Genomic DNA, 18,137 nt, shown 5'->3' on the forward strand with positions numbered 1-18,137 from the left:
TCAGAGAGATTAGAACCCACACAAAGGCATACCGACAATCTTTCTTTCCACGAACAATACAAGACTGGAATAGAAGCAAGAATTGATAGAGGTACTCAAAGTACCCTCCACCACACATTGTCAGGTGGCTTGCGCAGTATGGACATAGATATAGATGTAGATGTAGATGTAAGAGGTGAACCAATTGTGAGCTACTCCCGTATTCCATAATGGTCCAACTTCTGGAGCAATATTTTGTAATCAACCCAATCAAACACCTTAGTTAAATCAAAAAAGATGACAAGCATTTGAAACCTTTTGTTTAGCCCATCCAGTACCTCACAGAGAAAAGAGAATATAGCATTTTCAGTTGTTAAATGACTTCTAAAGCCGAACTGTACATTTGATAGCAAATTGTGTGATATAAAATGATCGGTTATCCTTACATACACAGCCTTTTCAATAACTTTTGCAAACAATGATGGCATAGAAATAGGTCTAAAATTATCTACATTATCCCTTTCTCCCTTTTTATAATGCGGCTTTAATACTGAGTACTTTAATTGCTCAGGAAACTGACCATTCCTAAAGGAAAAATTACAATTGGCTAAATACAGGGCTAACATGTGCAGCACAGTACTTTAATATTCTGCTAGACACTCCATCATAGCCATGACAGTCCTTAGTCCTCAGTGATTTAATTATTGACTCAATCTCCCTCTTGTCTGTATCACAGAGGAGTATTTCAGAGGATGACGGTTGAATCCCACGTCCGGCCATCCTGATTTAGGTTTTCCGTGATTTCCCTAAATCACTCCAGGCAAATGCTGGGATGGTTCCTCTGAAAGGGCATGGCCGACTTCCTTCCCCACCTTTCCCTAATCCGATGAGACCGATGACCTCGCTGTCTGGTCTCCTTCCCCAAAAACAACCAACCAGTATTTCAGACATCAATCTCGGAAAGGCATTTGCCAAGAATGTTATATGATTTTCTGCAGAAACTAAATTTTTATTTAATTCACCAGAAATGCTCAGAAAATGATTGTTAAATACTGTACATATGTCTGATTTATCAGTAACAGAAATATTTTTACTGCGAACTAGCTTTATTTCATCGACCTTGTGCTGCTGACCAGACTCTTCCTTCACAACTGACCAAATTGTTTTAATTTTATCCTGTGAATTAGCTATCCTATTTGCATACCACATTCTCTTTGCCTTCCTAATAACATTTTTAAGCACCTTACAATACTGTTCGTAATGGGCTACTGTAGCTTGATTGTAACTACTTCTATCATTTTGATATAATTCCCACTTTGTTCTACATTATATCCTTATCTCACTAATCAGCCACCCAGACTGCCCATTACTGCTCCATTTAGAATGTTCTAATGGAAAGGAACTCTCAAAGAGCATGAGAAATGTGTTAAGGAAAGCATTGTATTTATCATATATGTTATCAGCACTGTAAACATCCTGCCACTCTTGTTCCTTGACAAGGTTTAAAAAACTCTCTATTGCAGTTGGATAAACTTTCCTACATAGTTTGTAATTAAATATGACATTGGTTTGAGTACAAAAGCCTTTTAGTGTTAAAATTTGTGCATCATGATCTGAAAGGCCATTCACGCTTTTACTAGCAGGATGCCCATCTAGAAATGAAGAATGAATAAAAATATTGTCTGTGGCTGTGCTACTGTTCCCCTGTACCCTAGTTGGAAAAAACACAGTCTGCATAAGCTCATATGAATTTAGGAGATCTACTAACATCCTTTTTCTTGCACCATCATATACAAAATTTTTATTGAAGTCACCACGTATAACTAGTTTCTGATACTTCCTACAAAATGAATCAAGAACCCTCTCTAGCTTGAGCAGAACTTCTCTGAAATTGGAGTAGGGGACCTATGAACAACAACAATTAGAAGTTTAGTTTCACTACATTCAACTACTGCTGCACAACATTCAAATATCAGCTCAGTGCACTGTCATGATATGTCTATGGACTCAAATGAATACTGTTTTTTATGTACATAGCCACTACCCCACCCCACAAGGAACTCCTTGAGAAACAGCCAGCTAATCTGTAGCCTGGTAAAGGAAGACTCTGAATTGTCAAATTATTTAAGTAGTGCTCTGATATACCAATAATTTCAGAGTTAACACCTATAAGCAGTTCACTAACTTTACCTCTAATACCTCTTATATTTTGATGAAATATGCTAATTCCTTCTCTACTTGGAAGCATTACATCCTCGGAAGGTGAGCCCGTAGTTACAGGGACTTCCTTAAAGCAGGTACACCTATCAGCTGACTTCAGTCTAAAAAAGGTGCAGCTCTAACACCAACTACTACACGAATTTTTCCATGATTGACATCACCACCACGACCCACTACACTGTCACCTATAAGCTTAACTAGCCTACCCTTCCCATACCTATTGATGTGCAGGCCATGCCTAGTGAAATCCGATCTACTGATAGATCCAACTGGCACGACTGAGATGTCACCCATGCCCTCTGCCATCAGCGCCTTCCCCAGCCCCATGTTAACGTGCCTAACAGCTGCGTTAAGATGAGCCTGATCATGATGCTGAAACAGTTGCATGAAATGCACATTAGTGCCACCAGTTTGGGTAGCTATCTTAACCAGGTCACCACCTACATCATATTCCCTGTCCCTATCAACACTGTTCCCTGCTCCACCCACTATCACTACCTGATCCTCCTTCATAAAATTCTTACATAACTCCCCTATGCTGTTAGTCACCTGAGCCAACCCTGCACTAGGCTTCACAATGCTGGTGACCTGATACTCACTCTCCAACACTTCCTGCAACTGCTGGCCCACACCTCCACCATGAGAACTAACTAGCAGCAGAACCTTCTTCTTTCTGATACACTTTGCAACTAACCTAGGCTTCCTAATTGCTGAGGACTGCTGCATGTTCCCTACATCTACAGCTACATGAGGCTCCTCTCCACTAAACTCTGACAGTTGGCCATATCTATTGCATGTACGCAAAGTAAAATTGTCTGAATACGTCCTCTTCCCAGCTGCCTTCTTGCTAATTGCCAGTTCCCATTCCCCACCACCCTTCACCCTCCTCAACCTGTCTAGTTCCTCCTTTGCACATTGTAACTGCACCTGAAGGCCACAGATCTTATGCTCCTGCATCTCTATCAACTTATTTCTACTACAGATTATGCATTCCCAGGAGAGGATCTCGCTAGAATGCCAACTGGCTTCCCAACTGCATTCCCCCCAATGAAAATACTTTGAACAAATCCTGAACTGTAACCCACTACTCACAAACCTACGACAGAGCCCACACTTCTCACTCATGGTAAAATTTTACTGGTGCTGACAGAAACTATATGTCTATGTTACCAAAGTTCAGTTACACCGGTAGAACTATTTAAGAACTAACAATAATGGTCTCAAAATTCTCTGCCTACTAAGAAAGCAACTACTAATATTAATACTACTACACCACAGCTAATACCAATACCAACAAAATGTCACAAAATTATTACCTAAAACCAAAAAATTCAAACGGCCACTGGAACACTAAGTGAAGTTAAAACAATGAACGAAAATTTTACTGAAATATTTCACTAAAAACAATAAGAAACATCAGTTGAAAACTAAAGCACAAAATTTACTAAGCAACTTCAACGCACAGAAAACTCTAAAAACCACAGTGAGCGAATGATTAAAAAAGTTTATTAAGTCATTATTTCGTGACAAATGGCACCCAACACTGCCGAAAGCTATTAAATTTAATAACTGTATTACAGAGCACAAATAAGTTTGTCAGTACTTTAGCTTTATAACCACTACAGCTGCAGTGCACACCACAAAATGTAAACACACTTCTGAGGCGAGGCTTAGACTAACGACGCAAGCACACTCACGAATAATAGACCCCTTGAGTCAATAACACAGGAAGAATGACTGAGATTAATGAAAATCCACTAATAAGTTACTTTTACAGCAAATATTAACACAAATTAATGTTAAAATAAGTAAATGAAGACTAAAACTTTATAAAATATTAACAAGCAATTCCAACAGCAGCGCAGCTCACATGATGTCACACCAAAGACAATTGGGCAGCTAAGTTAGAAAATTTAAAAAGGAAAATGGATATATTGAAGTTAGATATAGTAGGAGTTAGTGAAGTTTGGTGGCAGAGGAAGAGGACTTCTGATCAGGGGAATACAGGGTTGTAAGTGCAAAGTCAAATAGGGATAATGCAGGAGTGGGTTTAATAATGAATAAGAAAATAGGAATGTGTGTAAGCAACAATGAACAGCATAGTGACTGCATTATCATAGCCAAGATAGACATGAAGCCCTCTCCTACCACAAGTTTATGTGCCAACTAGCTCTGCAGATGATGAAGAGATTGAAGAAATGTAAGATGAGATAAAAGAAATTATTCGTATAGTTAAGGGAGAGGAAGCTTTAATTGTGATGGGGGACTGGAATTCAATAGTAGGAAAAGGAAGAGAAGGAAAAATAGTAGGTGAATATGGACTGGGGGAAAGGAATGAAAGATGGAGTCGCCTGATACAATTTTGCTCAGAGCATAATTCATTCATTGCTAACACGTGGGGTTTGAGAATCATAAAAGGTGGTTGTATATATGAAAGAGACCTGGAGACACTGGAAAGTTTCAGATTAATTATATAATGGTTACACAGAGATTTAGAAACCAGATTTTAAGTTGTAAGACATTTCCTGGGGTAGATGTGCACTCTGACCACAATTTATTGGTTATGAACTGTAGATCAAAACTGAAGAAAAGTGGAAAAGGGTTTGAAATTAAGGAATTGGGACCTGGATAAGTTGAAAGAACCAGAGGTCGTTGAGAGTTTCTCGGGCAGTGTTAGGCAGAGGTTAACTAGAAAAGGAGAAAGGCACACAGTAGAAGACAAATGGGTAGTTTTAAGAGATGAAACAGTGAAGGCAGCAGAGGATCAAGTTGGTAAACAGAGGATCAAGTTGGTAAAAAGACAAGGCCTAATAGAAATCCTTGGATAACACAAGAGATATTGAATTTGACTGATGAAAGAAGAAAATTTAAAACTGCAGCAAATGAAGCAGACCAAAGGGAACACAAATGTTTAAAAAATGAGATTGACACAAGGTACAAAATTGCTAAGCAGGAATGGCTGGAGGACAAACATGAGGATTTAGAAGCATATTCCAGTAGGGGAAAGATAGATACCACCTATAGGAAAATTAAAGAGGCCTTTGGGGGGAAGGGAACAGCTGTATGAATATCAAGAGCTCAGATGGTAAACCAGTCCTAAGCAATGAAGGGAAAGCTGAAAGGTGGAAGTAGTATATAGATGGTCTACACAAGGAGATGAACTTGAAAGTAAAATTATAGAAACGAAAGTGGATGTACATGAAGATGAGATGGGAGTATGATATTGCAATTGACAAAGCTCTGAAAGATCTAAGTTGAAACAAGCCCCTGAGAGTAGTTATATTCCATCAGAGCTACTGCTAGCCCTGGGAGAGCCAGCCATGACACCTCAGACTTCAAGAATGTAGTAATTCCAATTCCAAAGAAAGCAGTTGCTAACAGGCATGAAAATTACCAAACTATCAGTTTAATAAGTCATGGTTGTAAAATACTAATATAAAATCTTTACAGAAGGATGGGAAACTGGTAGACGCCAGCCTCGGGGAAGATCAGTCAGGACTTCGGAGAAATGTAAGAACATGACAGGCAATCTGACACTACGACTTATCTTAGAAAACAGGTTCAGGAAGGGAAAACCTGCATTTTTATCATTTGTAAACTTAGAGAAAGCTTTTGAAAATGTTGACTGGAATACTCTGTTTGAAATTCTGAGGGCAGCAGGGGTAAATTACAGGGACCAAAAGGCTATTTACAACTTGTACAGAAACCAGACAGCAGTTATAGCAGTTGAGGGCCATGAAAGAGAGGCAATGGTTGGAAACAAGTGAGATATGGTTGTAGCCTATCCCCAACACTATTCGATATGTACAATGAACAAGCAGTAAAGTAAACCAAAAAAAATTGGGGTTGGAATTATTAAAGTTCAGGGAGAAGAAATAAAAATTTTGAGGTTTGCCAATGGCAGTTTAACTCTGTCAGAGATGGCAGAGGACCTGGAAGAACAGTTGAATGGAATGGACAGTTTCTCAAAAGGAGGATAGAAGATGAATGTCAATAAAAACAAAACAAAGATAATGGAATGTAGCTGAATTAAATCAGGTGATGCTCAGAAAATCAGATTAGGAAACAAGGCACTTAAAAAGTAGATGAGTTTTGCTATTTAGGCAGCAAAATATCTGATGATGGCTGAAGTAGGGAGGATATAAAATGTAGACTAGAAATTGGAAGAAAAGCATTTATGCAGGAGAGAAATTTGTTAACATTGAGTATAGATTTAAGTATCAGGAAGTCTTTCCTGAGAGTATTTGTGTGGAGTGTAGTAATGTATGGAAGTGAAATGTGGATGATAAACAGTTTAGAAAGAAGAGAGTAGAATCTTTGGAAATGTGATGCTACCAAAGAATGCTGAAGAATAGGTGAGCAGATTACATAACTGATGAGGAGGTACTGAACAAAATTGAGAAGCAAAGAAATTTGCGGTACAACCTGACTACAAGAAGGGATTGGTATATAGGACACATTCTGAGGCATCAAGGGATCACCAGTTTAGTAATGGAGGGAAGTGTGGATGGTAAGATCATAGAGGGAGACCAAAAGATGAATACAGTAAGCAAAGCAGATTCAGAAGAATGTAGGTTGCAGTAATTATTCAAAGATGAAGAGGCTTGCACAGGATAGAGTAACATGGGGAGCTGCACCAAACCAGTCTTTAGACTGAAGACCACAACAACAGGTCACTATGTCTGAATTCAGAATATGTTCTAAATTGTACTTTAAATTGAGGTGGGTGGTAGAGGGTGGTAATTCTGTCCATCAATTCTACATAAACAAGTGCGATTTGTGCCATCTTTCAATTTTTGGGAACAGTTCATTGCTCCATAGGTATGCCATAAATCCTGGTCAAGAATAAAGTTAATTCACTTACACATTTTGTTTTGTGGAGAACTTGGTAGGGCTCTATCTTTTTTTGAAACATTGTTGAGCATTAGCACTTGTATTTGTTTTCATCACCACTAGTGTTGACTTTTGTAGTTACATGATGGTAGTTTTGCTATTCCTTTTGTAACTAATATGTTACAGTAGAATTCATCATTTCACTTTTCTGCAGTCTTTGGTCTCACTGTTACAATCAAATGCCAGGCCATTAACTTATCTGCAGCATTAACACATAACAAAAATTTCTCAACACCAGCAGTTTGGGAAACCACACACTGGCTGGATGTTAGGGTACAATAGACGACAGTGGTTTGGCAGCATCCTTCAGTCTGATAGATCCCTCCCATACTGAGTCTTCCATCCTCAACCTACTAAAAAATTCCCAAGGGAGGACACAAACAAAGAATTAACAGTCCTTAAAGAAGTGGTTTAGAGAGTGGTGGAAGATGAAGCTAGAGGTTGGCAACAATTGACTACCATCTGAATTTGTCCTTTCTTCTGTTGTGATTGACTGACTATTTTATTGTGCATTTTATTGTGTGTTTTTTTATAATTTTTAAAGAATACAGTTTTTTCTCCTTTTGTAGTGTGGTTATTTCTTTAGTTTTTCTGCTGTAGGCCTTAAAGGGCAACCAGTGCAATAAATAATGATGATGATAATGACCATTGCAAGAAGTATTGACATAGGATTTTCTTATGCAGCCATTGCAATTTTTTTTTGCATTATAGCCAAATATGTTTTTATAAATCTACCTGCTGCTTCAAACTTTGTTTTTCCTTATTGTACAGTTGTTTATGAAATTTATTATTGTTCTTTGCATACTGTGAGGAATTTCTGCCTTACTTGGTACTCCTGTAGATGAATCTTACTGTAGAGATTGATAAAATATTCACATGAACTTGAATAATAGTTTCTCAGCTATTTGTTCAGTTTACCAACAATTTAAAATTCTTTGCTTGTTTTTGCAGCCATTTTTTGATTGGTAATCACTGTCACTTAGACTCCCTCATTATCATTGATCCTAATCTCTATGCACACATTCTCAGAAATATGTGATTTATTTGTCATTAACAAATTTAATTTATTTCCTTTGTGGATGCGTTACTGAACCACTTTTAACAATTTTTGCTAGTTAATTTCAGAGAAAACATTTCAGAACATATGTTCAGAAAGATTATCTCATCCTGTACTTATGAGATTGCCATTATGCTAAACAGTGCAGGGTGGTTAAAATCTGCTCCAACAATCATGGTACAACTGGAGAACATATATACCTGTTATACAAGACATGCCTCAAAAATTTCCAAATAATAAATTCATACGAGAACACAGAAATAAGACAAAAGCAGTGTGGTCAGTTGTTCAGTCTGAACTAGGAGCCAAAGTAAAAATTCATGAGATTTTGAAAATTAGACATGAAAATGAAATTATAGTAAACCCTGTTCAGATGTCAAGTTGTTTCAATGAATTCTTCCTAAACGTAGTAAGATCGGATGTGGATATGACATTCTATCAGGGCATCACAAATTTGGAAAACAGCCAGAACACATCTTTTAAACAATTTGAAAAAATAACCCAAAGGGATGTGGAAAAGGAAATATTGTCTCTAAAAAACAAAACCTCACATGGGTGGGATGAAATAACAACATCTGTAATCAAGTATGTGTATGATATTATTTCCCAACCACTGTCAACTATTATAAATCAATCTTATGAACAGGGATGCTTTCCAGAGGTATTGAAATATGGTGAGATCAAACCTCTATTCAAGAAAGGATCGACAGAAGATATGGGGAATTACCGCCCTATCTCTCTCTTGCCGGTCTTCTCTAAAGTGTTTGAAAAGATTGCAGCTAAACAAATTAATAACTTTCTTACTGTAAATGATATAATTTTTAAAAACCAGTTCGGATTCCAACAGGGTAAAAGCACTGCGAATGCTATAAATGAGTTTATCCAAAAAATATGCTCCACGTTAGATAAAGGTAGAAAGGTCACAGGTATATTCTGTGATCTGACTAAAGCTTTTGATTCAGTGAACCATGCATTACTCCTCCACAAATTACAGATGTATGGAATCAGAGACACTGCTTTAAAATGGTTTAGCTCTTACCTGTCAGGTAGGAAACAAAGAGTAATTTTAACTTCAAATGGAACCAATTATTCATCAGACTGGAAAACAGTTCCCCAAGGAGTCCCACAAGGTTCGATATTGGGTCCCTATCTGTTTCTTTTTTACGTAAATGACCTACCACTTGCTATTGATGTTCATTCAGTCTTATTTGCTGATGATACATCAGTTCTAATTGAAAATGAGGTATCTGAAAATATTCCAGAAAAAGCCAAAAACACTTTAGAAAAACTTGAATCTTGGTTCTATCAAAATGGACTAAAACTAAATGTAACTAAAACCAAAATGATGCAATTTGAAGCTAAATCAGTAGAAAGGAGTGAAATAAAGATAACTTGCAATGATCAGGATATCACAGAAGCAAACCACGTCAAGTTCTTAGGCCTAAATCTTAACAAAAATTTAAATTGGAAGGTACACATAGATTACTTATTCGTTATGGCATAATCTTCTGGGGAAATTCAGCAAATGTCACTAGGCTCCTAGTATTACAAAAGAAAGTAATTAGAAACATGTGTGTTGCAAAAAAACGGGAATCCTGTCGACCACTGTTAAAAAATTTAAAAGTACTATCTATCCCTTCACTTTACATATATGAGATGGTGGTGTTCCTATATAGAAATCAACATACACTAGACAATTTCCGTTTTGACCACAACTACAGCACTCGCCACAGAGATAACTTCAAACTTCCAACACATCGTTTAAAACTTTATGCCCAAACGCCAGAGTATATGGGGTTAAAAATTTTCAATAAAATAAAAGGCAGTAATATATTTAAAATGGAGATTGGTTCACTGAAAAGATTGCTCTTTACTCTCCTGGTGGAAAAGTGTTATTATTCTGTCGATGAATTCATTGAGGACAGCTTCACAATCTGAACACAGGGATTGTAATACATTTATTATTTTATGTACATGTGTAGCTGTAACTTAGAAATGTAAAATATAATGTAAACTTTTGTAGTTCTCTTAAAAAAGTGAAAAAAGTTTCTTTTGTAAACCTTGACATGTCTCCTGTACATCAAATCAAATGATTTGAAAATTGTATGTAATGAGATGAATAAACCACATAACATAACATAACATAACATTAATCTGGTGGTTACCAGAAGCATTCAACTAAACACTTTAGCCAAGCTTTGACAGCTGGTCTTGCCCAAATAATTTCACATGCAGACTCATTTTCTAGCTCTGTGGGTTTAAATTTTTATAGGCTTACTGCCCCTTTTCCATGTTATCTATTCTCTCAATTAACACTTGGGTTTAGTCCCAAGGTTTCACTTCTGACAGGATCTGGTTGTAGCCAACTTTTAGCACTAAGTGTTACAAAAGCCTGCCTGCATTTAAAAAGTTCTTCAGACCCTCACAGTTTCTTGCAAATAAATTTACAGTTGTTCACTAATATCTTAATTTTCTCTTGTAAGTAATTTAGGGGTAAAGGTGAGAACTCACCAAATAGTAGAGACATTAACTAATGAACAAGACTGAAAAAATCACTAGCTTTTGGACATGTATAGGCATATGAGCTACCTAGAGAATTTTTCAATCTTGTTTATGTGCCTGTCAGCAATCCAACGTCTCTACTACTCAGTCTGTTCTTAAGTTTACTCCAAAATTATTTACATTCTGACGGAACTTTTGATTAGTATGCAAAGTTTCTCATCTGTTGAGAAATTATTTTCTTAGTGCCCAATAAAAATATTTACCAACTCACTGCATAAATATTCATCTTCCTCTGTGGGGAGTTGACTAGTCTAATAAATAGTTGAAGTTTTTTTTTTTTGGGGGGGGGGGAGGGGGGGCGTTAACAACCATCCCACAAAGCAAACCCACACACAAACACACAAATGCAAAAATGTAGCCACAGATGCACAATATTCTATAAAAAATATCAATGTATTATTGTTGTGCTAATAAAACATTTTATATAATTTGGTTATATAATGACTTAGCTCTGTCACTTCAGTATAATTTCCAAGAAACTGCGGTACAAGTAAGCATGTCATCTGAAAAGCATTTGTCTGAATATTTGAAAAGTCACTGTGTCATGATCTTGTTTTAATAACTATAATAGCAACAAAAATTCACAAGTTCAACACCTTCATAATTTATATGGTATGAAATCAAAGTATGCACTCACTGTTACCAGTATTTTACCTAGGGCAAAAACTATGAATGTAGAGCTGCAGACTATTGCCATATGAGCATATAAACAGGGAAAATTCTGTATCTTTCTCTTATTTCCACCTTCACTCTGGAAAGTCAGTATTTCTGTAGGTTTTTTCTTAGTGTATAATCTTTCACCTTCTGTGTTGCCTTCCCGTAACTTCAAGAGTTTATTGGTTTCACCTGTAGGCTCACAAAACATGTCACATTTGTTGATGGCAACAGGTAAGGTCAGCCTTTGAATGGCTACTTTTCCCTGTCTAGGATTTTCTCTATAGCCAGTCAGCCCACAAACCAGCCTACATGGTCCAGCTTACAGGAAAGCAACTGAGAAATACTTTGTGTTAAACAAATTTTCTAATTTTTTTTTAATTTCTCACCATTTCTGAGAGTCTTAGTTCTTGCAGGCCTACATGGTCTAGCTCACAGGAAAGCAACTGAGAAATACCTTGTGTTAAAGAAATTTTGTAATTTTTTAAAAATTTATCACCATTTCTGAGAGTCTTAGTTCTTGCAGTACTGTAACCTCTGAAAGTTAGATTAAAAATTTTGTAATTAATATATATAAAAATATAAACACTTTTAGTAAAATGTAGTTTTTTTTGGGGGGGGGGGGGGGAGGAAGAGTGGGTTCTCATGACATCATGACCTCCCCTTGGACCTGCATCACTGATGGGATGACCTCTTCACAATGCACACTGAGTTATCCAGGTATAAACAATGATGAATGAGCATCATAGTCCTCTCCATAGTTTTCCACTGGACTCCTGGACTCCTATTTGGCAAATTGCCAAAGTGTAATAGATCTCTTCCTTTCTGCACCAGTTTTAACATCGAATAGGATGTACAGCAGAGAAATGTATCACACTCTCAGGTCCACTGTAACTTTCAGTACTTCATCTTTGTTGGCCAGACTTTCAGATGATGCTGGTACTTCATAAATGTTGGCAAGAAGAATTATACTGATGTATGAACTTTTCCTATTGGATCCTAGATTGGAAAACCATATAGGGAATATCTTCCCACCAGAAATTCATCTGCTGTAGAATATCCTCTATGAATAAGAAGTCTGACGGAATAGCACCCCACAAAGTTGAACAGTTTGTTTCAGTGACTTTTCCCTGTTATCTGGGCATTAACAGCATTGTTCAAAATAATGATGTGTAACTATGTATACTCACACAACTTGAAGTATCTGCAAATTAGAACCCCACCACTAAAATAGCTCTCTTTTTACAATATTTATATGGTTATGCCAGATAACATTTTCCATAAAGACAAATGTGTGACAAGAATAACATAGCGAACTGAAATGGATGTCAAATAAGAAGGGCACATTTTCCTATTTATTCATGGTCAGATTCTGATGTTGCTGTCAGTGAAGTAACTGGATTACTTTATGTACTTCTGTGAGTGCAAAACTCACAACATGATATGTGCCATATAGACATTCTATTCTAAGCCTCTGATGCACAATATGTCACGAAACTGTAAATCCTGTGGCAGTTGAAATTCTGCAAACAGTTAATGCAGACAGCATTGGAATTTGTCGTGCAGTTAATGTTGGCTGTAGGTCCAGTTGAGGAGTGACTGACCTTGTCCCAACCACTGATCAACATATACTGTATCTTGGGATTATTACCAAAGTCTTGAAATAATTATTAGCATCTCACCTGTATCAGCGTGTCTGACGATTCCATTTAGCAAACCAGGATCCAAATGGTATTTTTGTGGCATTACATTAAAATATTTATGAAGAGGCTACTCTCTGTTCACAACCAAAATGAAGACATGAAAGAGACATTATGGGTCAAATGCACTGCTTCTTGTTTTCTTTAAATCAAATTCCTGTTCAGAATAGTGACCACTCCAGTTCATGGATAAGATCTTGATGCTACTTGATATTTGAACTTTATTATACTTCTTGTATTTGAGGTATATTATTTGGGGCAATTGTAATGACTCACCCACTTGCTACGGTTTCCAGTGCCTTGGTAGAAGTCAGATTAACTTTTGGCTAGTCAGCTCATTGTACATCATGAAATAGCATCTACAATGGGCTTTAATTATGCCCAGTAATTCAAACTGATATAGGAGGATAATCCCAAAATTAAGGTCTCCTATTTTTTTTATAAGTACATAGACCTGTTTATTTCTACAATGGTTTATATCTGTTTACAGCTTGAACATTTATCTATTTTTGCGACATAATCACCATTTCTGTCAATGCATTTTTGTAGATGCTGTGGCAGTTTTTGTATGCCCGTATCATACCAGCTCCCGCCATGCTCTTCAGAAAGTTACGAACCTCTTCTTTCACCTCATCATTTCTTTTTTACACCCTGTATATTACAACACTTTAAGTGCCAACTTGTACAAAAGGGAAGTGAGTCAGATCTTGACCAATCCCACATCCAAGAACAATTACCATTTGTCTGTACACTAGCCTGTCTGATGTGGTTTTGGGTAGATTTCCAGCTCAAACATCTATCATGAATGATCCAATTAAGAAGAAGCAAAATAAAGAGAGAGAACAAGACAAACCTATGTTATGGATTGATCTAGTAATCAAATTCATAAAGAGAATAGTCAAAGTGATATCATTCAGAGAGAGAGAGAGACAGAAACAAGTACAGTGTGTATGCTGGGGGTTTATGGGAGCTCAGCAGTGAGGTTATCAATGAAAAAACTAGTAGAGTTTAGAAATAAATGAATATTGAAAAGGGAACTGATGATCACCCATTTGGTACGTTAGATTGAGAACATAGGAGCAATTATAAAATCACAACAAAAATGAGGACAATAAATGTGTCTTTTATTTTTATAAGTTCTTTGTGTCTGCAGAGAGAGAGAGAGAGAGAGAGAGCCATCTTGGGAAAGGAAGTAGCAGAGTATAAGTTTAATATCTACTGAGGTAATAATACAAATACTTACAAAAAAGGTGTGCAATAGTTGAAGTGGAAGGTATAGCTACACTTGTAAATGAACAGATAACATTAAAAAGAACCAGTATTTTAAGCTGTACCACAAATAACGTATGCATGAAGAAATCTAGCAATAAATGTAAGAAGTACGTAAGCTTCGTGAAAGAGTGTGCGAGGTATAAGTAACAGCAAATTGGAGATCAAGTTAGCCTAACACTAAAGGTGATAAGCTGTAACGATCAGTTGTTACTGCCCACTCCAGTGAAATTACACCAATAATCATATCTGAGCTTACAAATAAAACCTAAATAACTGTTTTGCTGTTTGTTACTGATCTATATTTCATTTTTAAAATTTCATACCAGACATAACACAATAGAATTCATCTAAGACTATTTTTGCATTCCAGAATTGTGCTCATGCTTATGCACTGTGAACAATGGAAGGAGTAAAAGTGAATAAAAAAGATTGAAATCATTCCAAGGCGTTTGGACAATGTACTTCCTTAGAGCTCGGACAATGTACTTCCTTGGAGCTGACAGACTAAAACACATACGCACACACACACAGATATATGATACTGGCACTGCAGACTGATGAGTACAGAGATAATATAATGGGCTCGGGGGGGGGGGGGGGGGGGGGGGCAGCACACACGCATGTGTATTTCAGTCTGTTAGTTCAAAGGAAGAGCATTGTCCAAATGCTTAACAACAGTTTCTGTCTTGTTTACATTCCTGTCAATCACTTAAGCCTCAGCTGTCAGGTGAGTACCTTTGCTCCTTCCATTGTCTTTATTCCACCATGACTTTCAGTATCATATTTAAGTCCTGGAATTAAATTAAAATATTTTCATTTAATTGTGTCTGACTAATAATTTTAATAAGCTTCCTCCTTTCTATCATAGTCTATGAGGAGTGAGTACTGTCGTGTGAAGAAACCTCGACCAAGTGAGGAGTATGACAGTTTTGGTTCTGAATCTGATACAGAACCTGGTACTTCAAGCCGCACAGAATCATCTAACCAGCTAGATGATGGTGGAATGGTAGCTGCTTATCATCCTCCTCTCCCTCGACTTGTAAAGCCTTCCTTAGATCCTATGTACCCACATCAAGACTGGAGCTCCACAACAGAGCCATCACCAGGGTCAGACAGGCATCACTTTCAGCGCAGAATCTGTCAGGCTCATCACTTAAAATAAAGTACATTGAGCAACAGGTAGAAGTCTATCAGAAAATCCTTTTCCTTTACCTGCCAGAAATCAGTTTCAGAGATGAAAGTGTTGTTCAGTGAGCTCCATGTTTTAAAACTGTGTAAGACCCAAAGCTGTTGATGTTCGGTGTTTAAATCAATTTCTATCACCTGCCAGAAGGCAATTTCAACTAAAAAAGAAAAGTCAATCTTACATGTTAAATGTTTAAAAACAAATTAAAAAGACAAAAAATATATGTGTATGACCTCTAAACCTGTTGATGTTTGGTGTTTTCTGTGTAATGTCTGTAACCGTCCTAAAATAAGCACTGATACCAAATACGTATTTCTAAATTTTTGAAGAATTTGTTCTCTGGTACTGGTGAATCAAGGAAAGAAATACATTTCGAATTGCTCACTTTTACCTGATGATGTGGGTGTAATCATCAGTATCAATGATTATACTGGTAGTAAACATATATACATATATAAAAAATATATATTTCTCATACATGTGCCAAATGAATTCTGGGTACAGACAAATATAAAAATGAATATATTCTTTAAATGTTGTGATCTATTATTGTACTATATTTATAAACAAAGAAAATGGATGCTAATATATTAATTTGTATTTTATATAATGATAAGTTTATTTTGGTATGCTCCTTGCCTTTGAAACTGTAACTCATGAAGTCTATGTTACATCAGCAAGTACATATTAAAATTTTGTACTCTCTGTAGAGTTTATACTACAGTGTGCATCTTCTGTAGTTTCCTATCTATCACAAATGAATGAATTTTTATTGGTTTGAAAACCGCAGATGTCATTTCCAGCATTACAGGTGTCAAATGCAATATGGCTATAGACATTTATACACCAAATTTACAATATTTGGGCATTTATCTACAAGTACAAGAATGCACAAATTTCACTCAGACCATTTTCTTTGTTTCATCTATTACATAAACAGTCACTTTTAATAGGAATTCTTTAACTTTCTTTTTTAATGACTGGATTAGTAGGTAACTGGAATGCTCATGTATGCCATTAAAGATTTTTATTAATTTGTGCATAAATGTTTGTTCATTTTTGTGTAGATACTATGTAAGGAAATTAGATATGATTGTTTCTGCTATTGTGCTTGTGACCTGTGTCATACTGTTGGATGTTGTTGTAGTTCTCCTTGATGTGTAATATCCAGTGGAAAATAAATAATGATTGCAGCATCATAATTTTAAGTTTTCTAAACCTATGTTTACAATGAGCTTTGTGTGCCATGGTGCATATTACCCAAAAATCCTTGTTCCTTAATTTAAAATCATTGCTTGTATTCATTTGATGGCCTGACATAATAGATCACATGTTACATGAGTCTGTATCAAGGTATAATAGCCAACTCTGACTAGAGAAATACTAAATCACAGATATAATTTCCTAGGAGGAAATATACCCTTACCAGTTTTGCATACCACTTTATATGATTATACCAATTTGGAATCGGTTGTTATCACAAGGGAACTATCAGTATTTACTCCTTGTCCCATTAGGGTGTAATGATTAATTGACTGATTGATTGATTTTTATTGTTGTAGGGACCTCAGAGATCATCTGAGGAATTACGAAAGTCAATATTACACAGTATAAATGTTACACAAATAATTACAAAAACAAGAAAAATATCACACAATATAAATATTACACAAATAATTATAGTACCTTTACACAAATACAAAACAGAGAAACTTCTGGTACAAATCTATATTGCATAGTAAAGTTTAGCTAATTACAGACTTACTCGGATATAGAAGCATATACAAACTGATCACATAAAGTGTAATCATACCATATACTTTACCTCTCTTAAGAATTCATCAGTTTCATAAATGCTGAGCTCAATAAGAAATTCCTTTACTTTTTTTTTTTTGAATTGTTGAATTTGAAGATCCCTGAAATGTTGGGGTATGGCATTAAAAAATTTTATGGACTTGTATAGGAAGCACTTTTGTGATTTTTTATAGTTACATTGGAAATATACTATGTCCTGCTTGTTTCTTGTGTTATAATTATGTCACAAATCGTACCATTGATAACTGGAATAGTTTTCCTTAATATGCATTATACACTGTAGTATAAATATTGATGGTAGGGTCATTATCTGCCTTGCTTTGATGTTCCCACAGTATTGTGCCATAGGAAACATGACAGTGTATTAAAGCAAAGTAAACCACTTTAAGTAATGGCACGTTTAGACAAAGATGAAGCTTCCTTAGAGCAAATATTCCTTTGCTAATGTTACTTACTTTTTCTGTATGGTTATCCCAGAATAATTTTGAATCAATTGAGATTCCAAGGAAATTAACAACGTTTGAGCTCTGCTCAAATTCAGTGTTATTATTCCATGATACATACAGGTCTTGTATTTTTTTTCTTTTTTTTTTTTTTTTTTTTGGTTGACACAAAAGGAATTAGCTTTACACTAGTTTTCAACTTTGACAGTATATTGATTTATTTCATATTTCACCTTCTGCACTGTTCCTGCAATTATACAGACTGAAGATCATGTGCAAATAAGTAAGTCCTAGTTGACGGCCCAGCTATGTTACATGGTAAGTCATTTATATAAATAATAAATAGAATTTGGTCA

General features: G+C 36.0%; 1 protein-coding gene across 1 annotated transcript in view; it reads left to right on the forward strand.

The window, feature by feature from the left end:
* LOC124722409 (Down syndrome cell adhesion molecule-like protein Dscam2) overlaps window positions 1-16,023 on the forward strand; it is a 758,217-nt gene extending 742,194 nt beyond the window's left edge. Inside the window, exon 31 of the mRNA XM_047247577.1 lies at window positions 15,206-16,023. Coding sequence (XP_047103533.1) covers window positions 15,206-15,499 — 294 coding nt within the window. The 3' untranslated portion in view covers window positions 15,500-16,023. The remainder of the gene's footprint in view (window positions 1-15,205) is intronic.
* The last annotated feature ends 2,114 nt before the right edge of the window (window positions 16,024-18,137 follow it).

This window comes from Schistocerca piceifrons, chromosome X (assembly GCF_021461385.2).
Source record: "Schistocerca piceifrons isolate TAMUIC-IGC-003096 chromosome X, iqSchPice1.1, whole genome shotgun sequence".
Lineage (NCBI taxonomy): Eukaryota > Metazoa > Arthropoda > Insecta > Orthoptera > Acrididae > Schistocerca > Schistocerca piceifrons.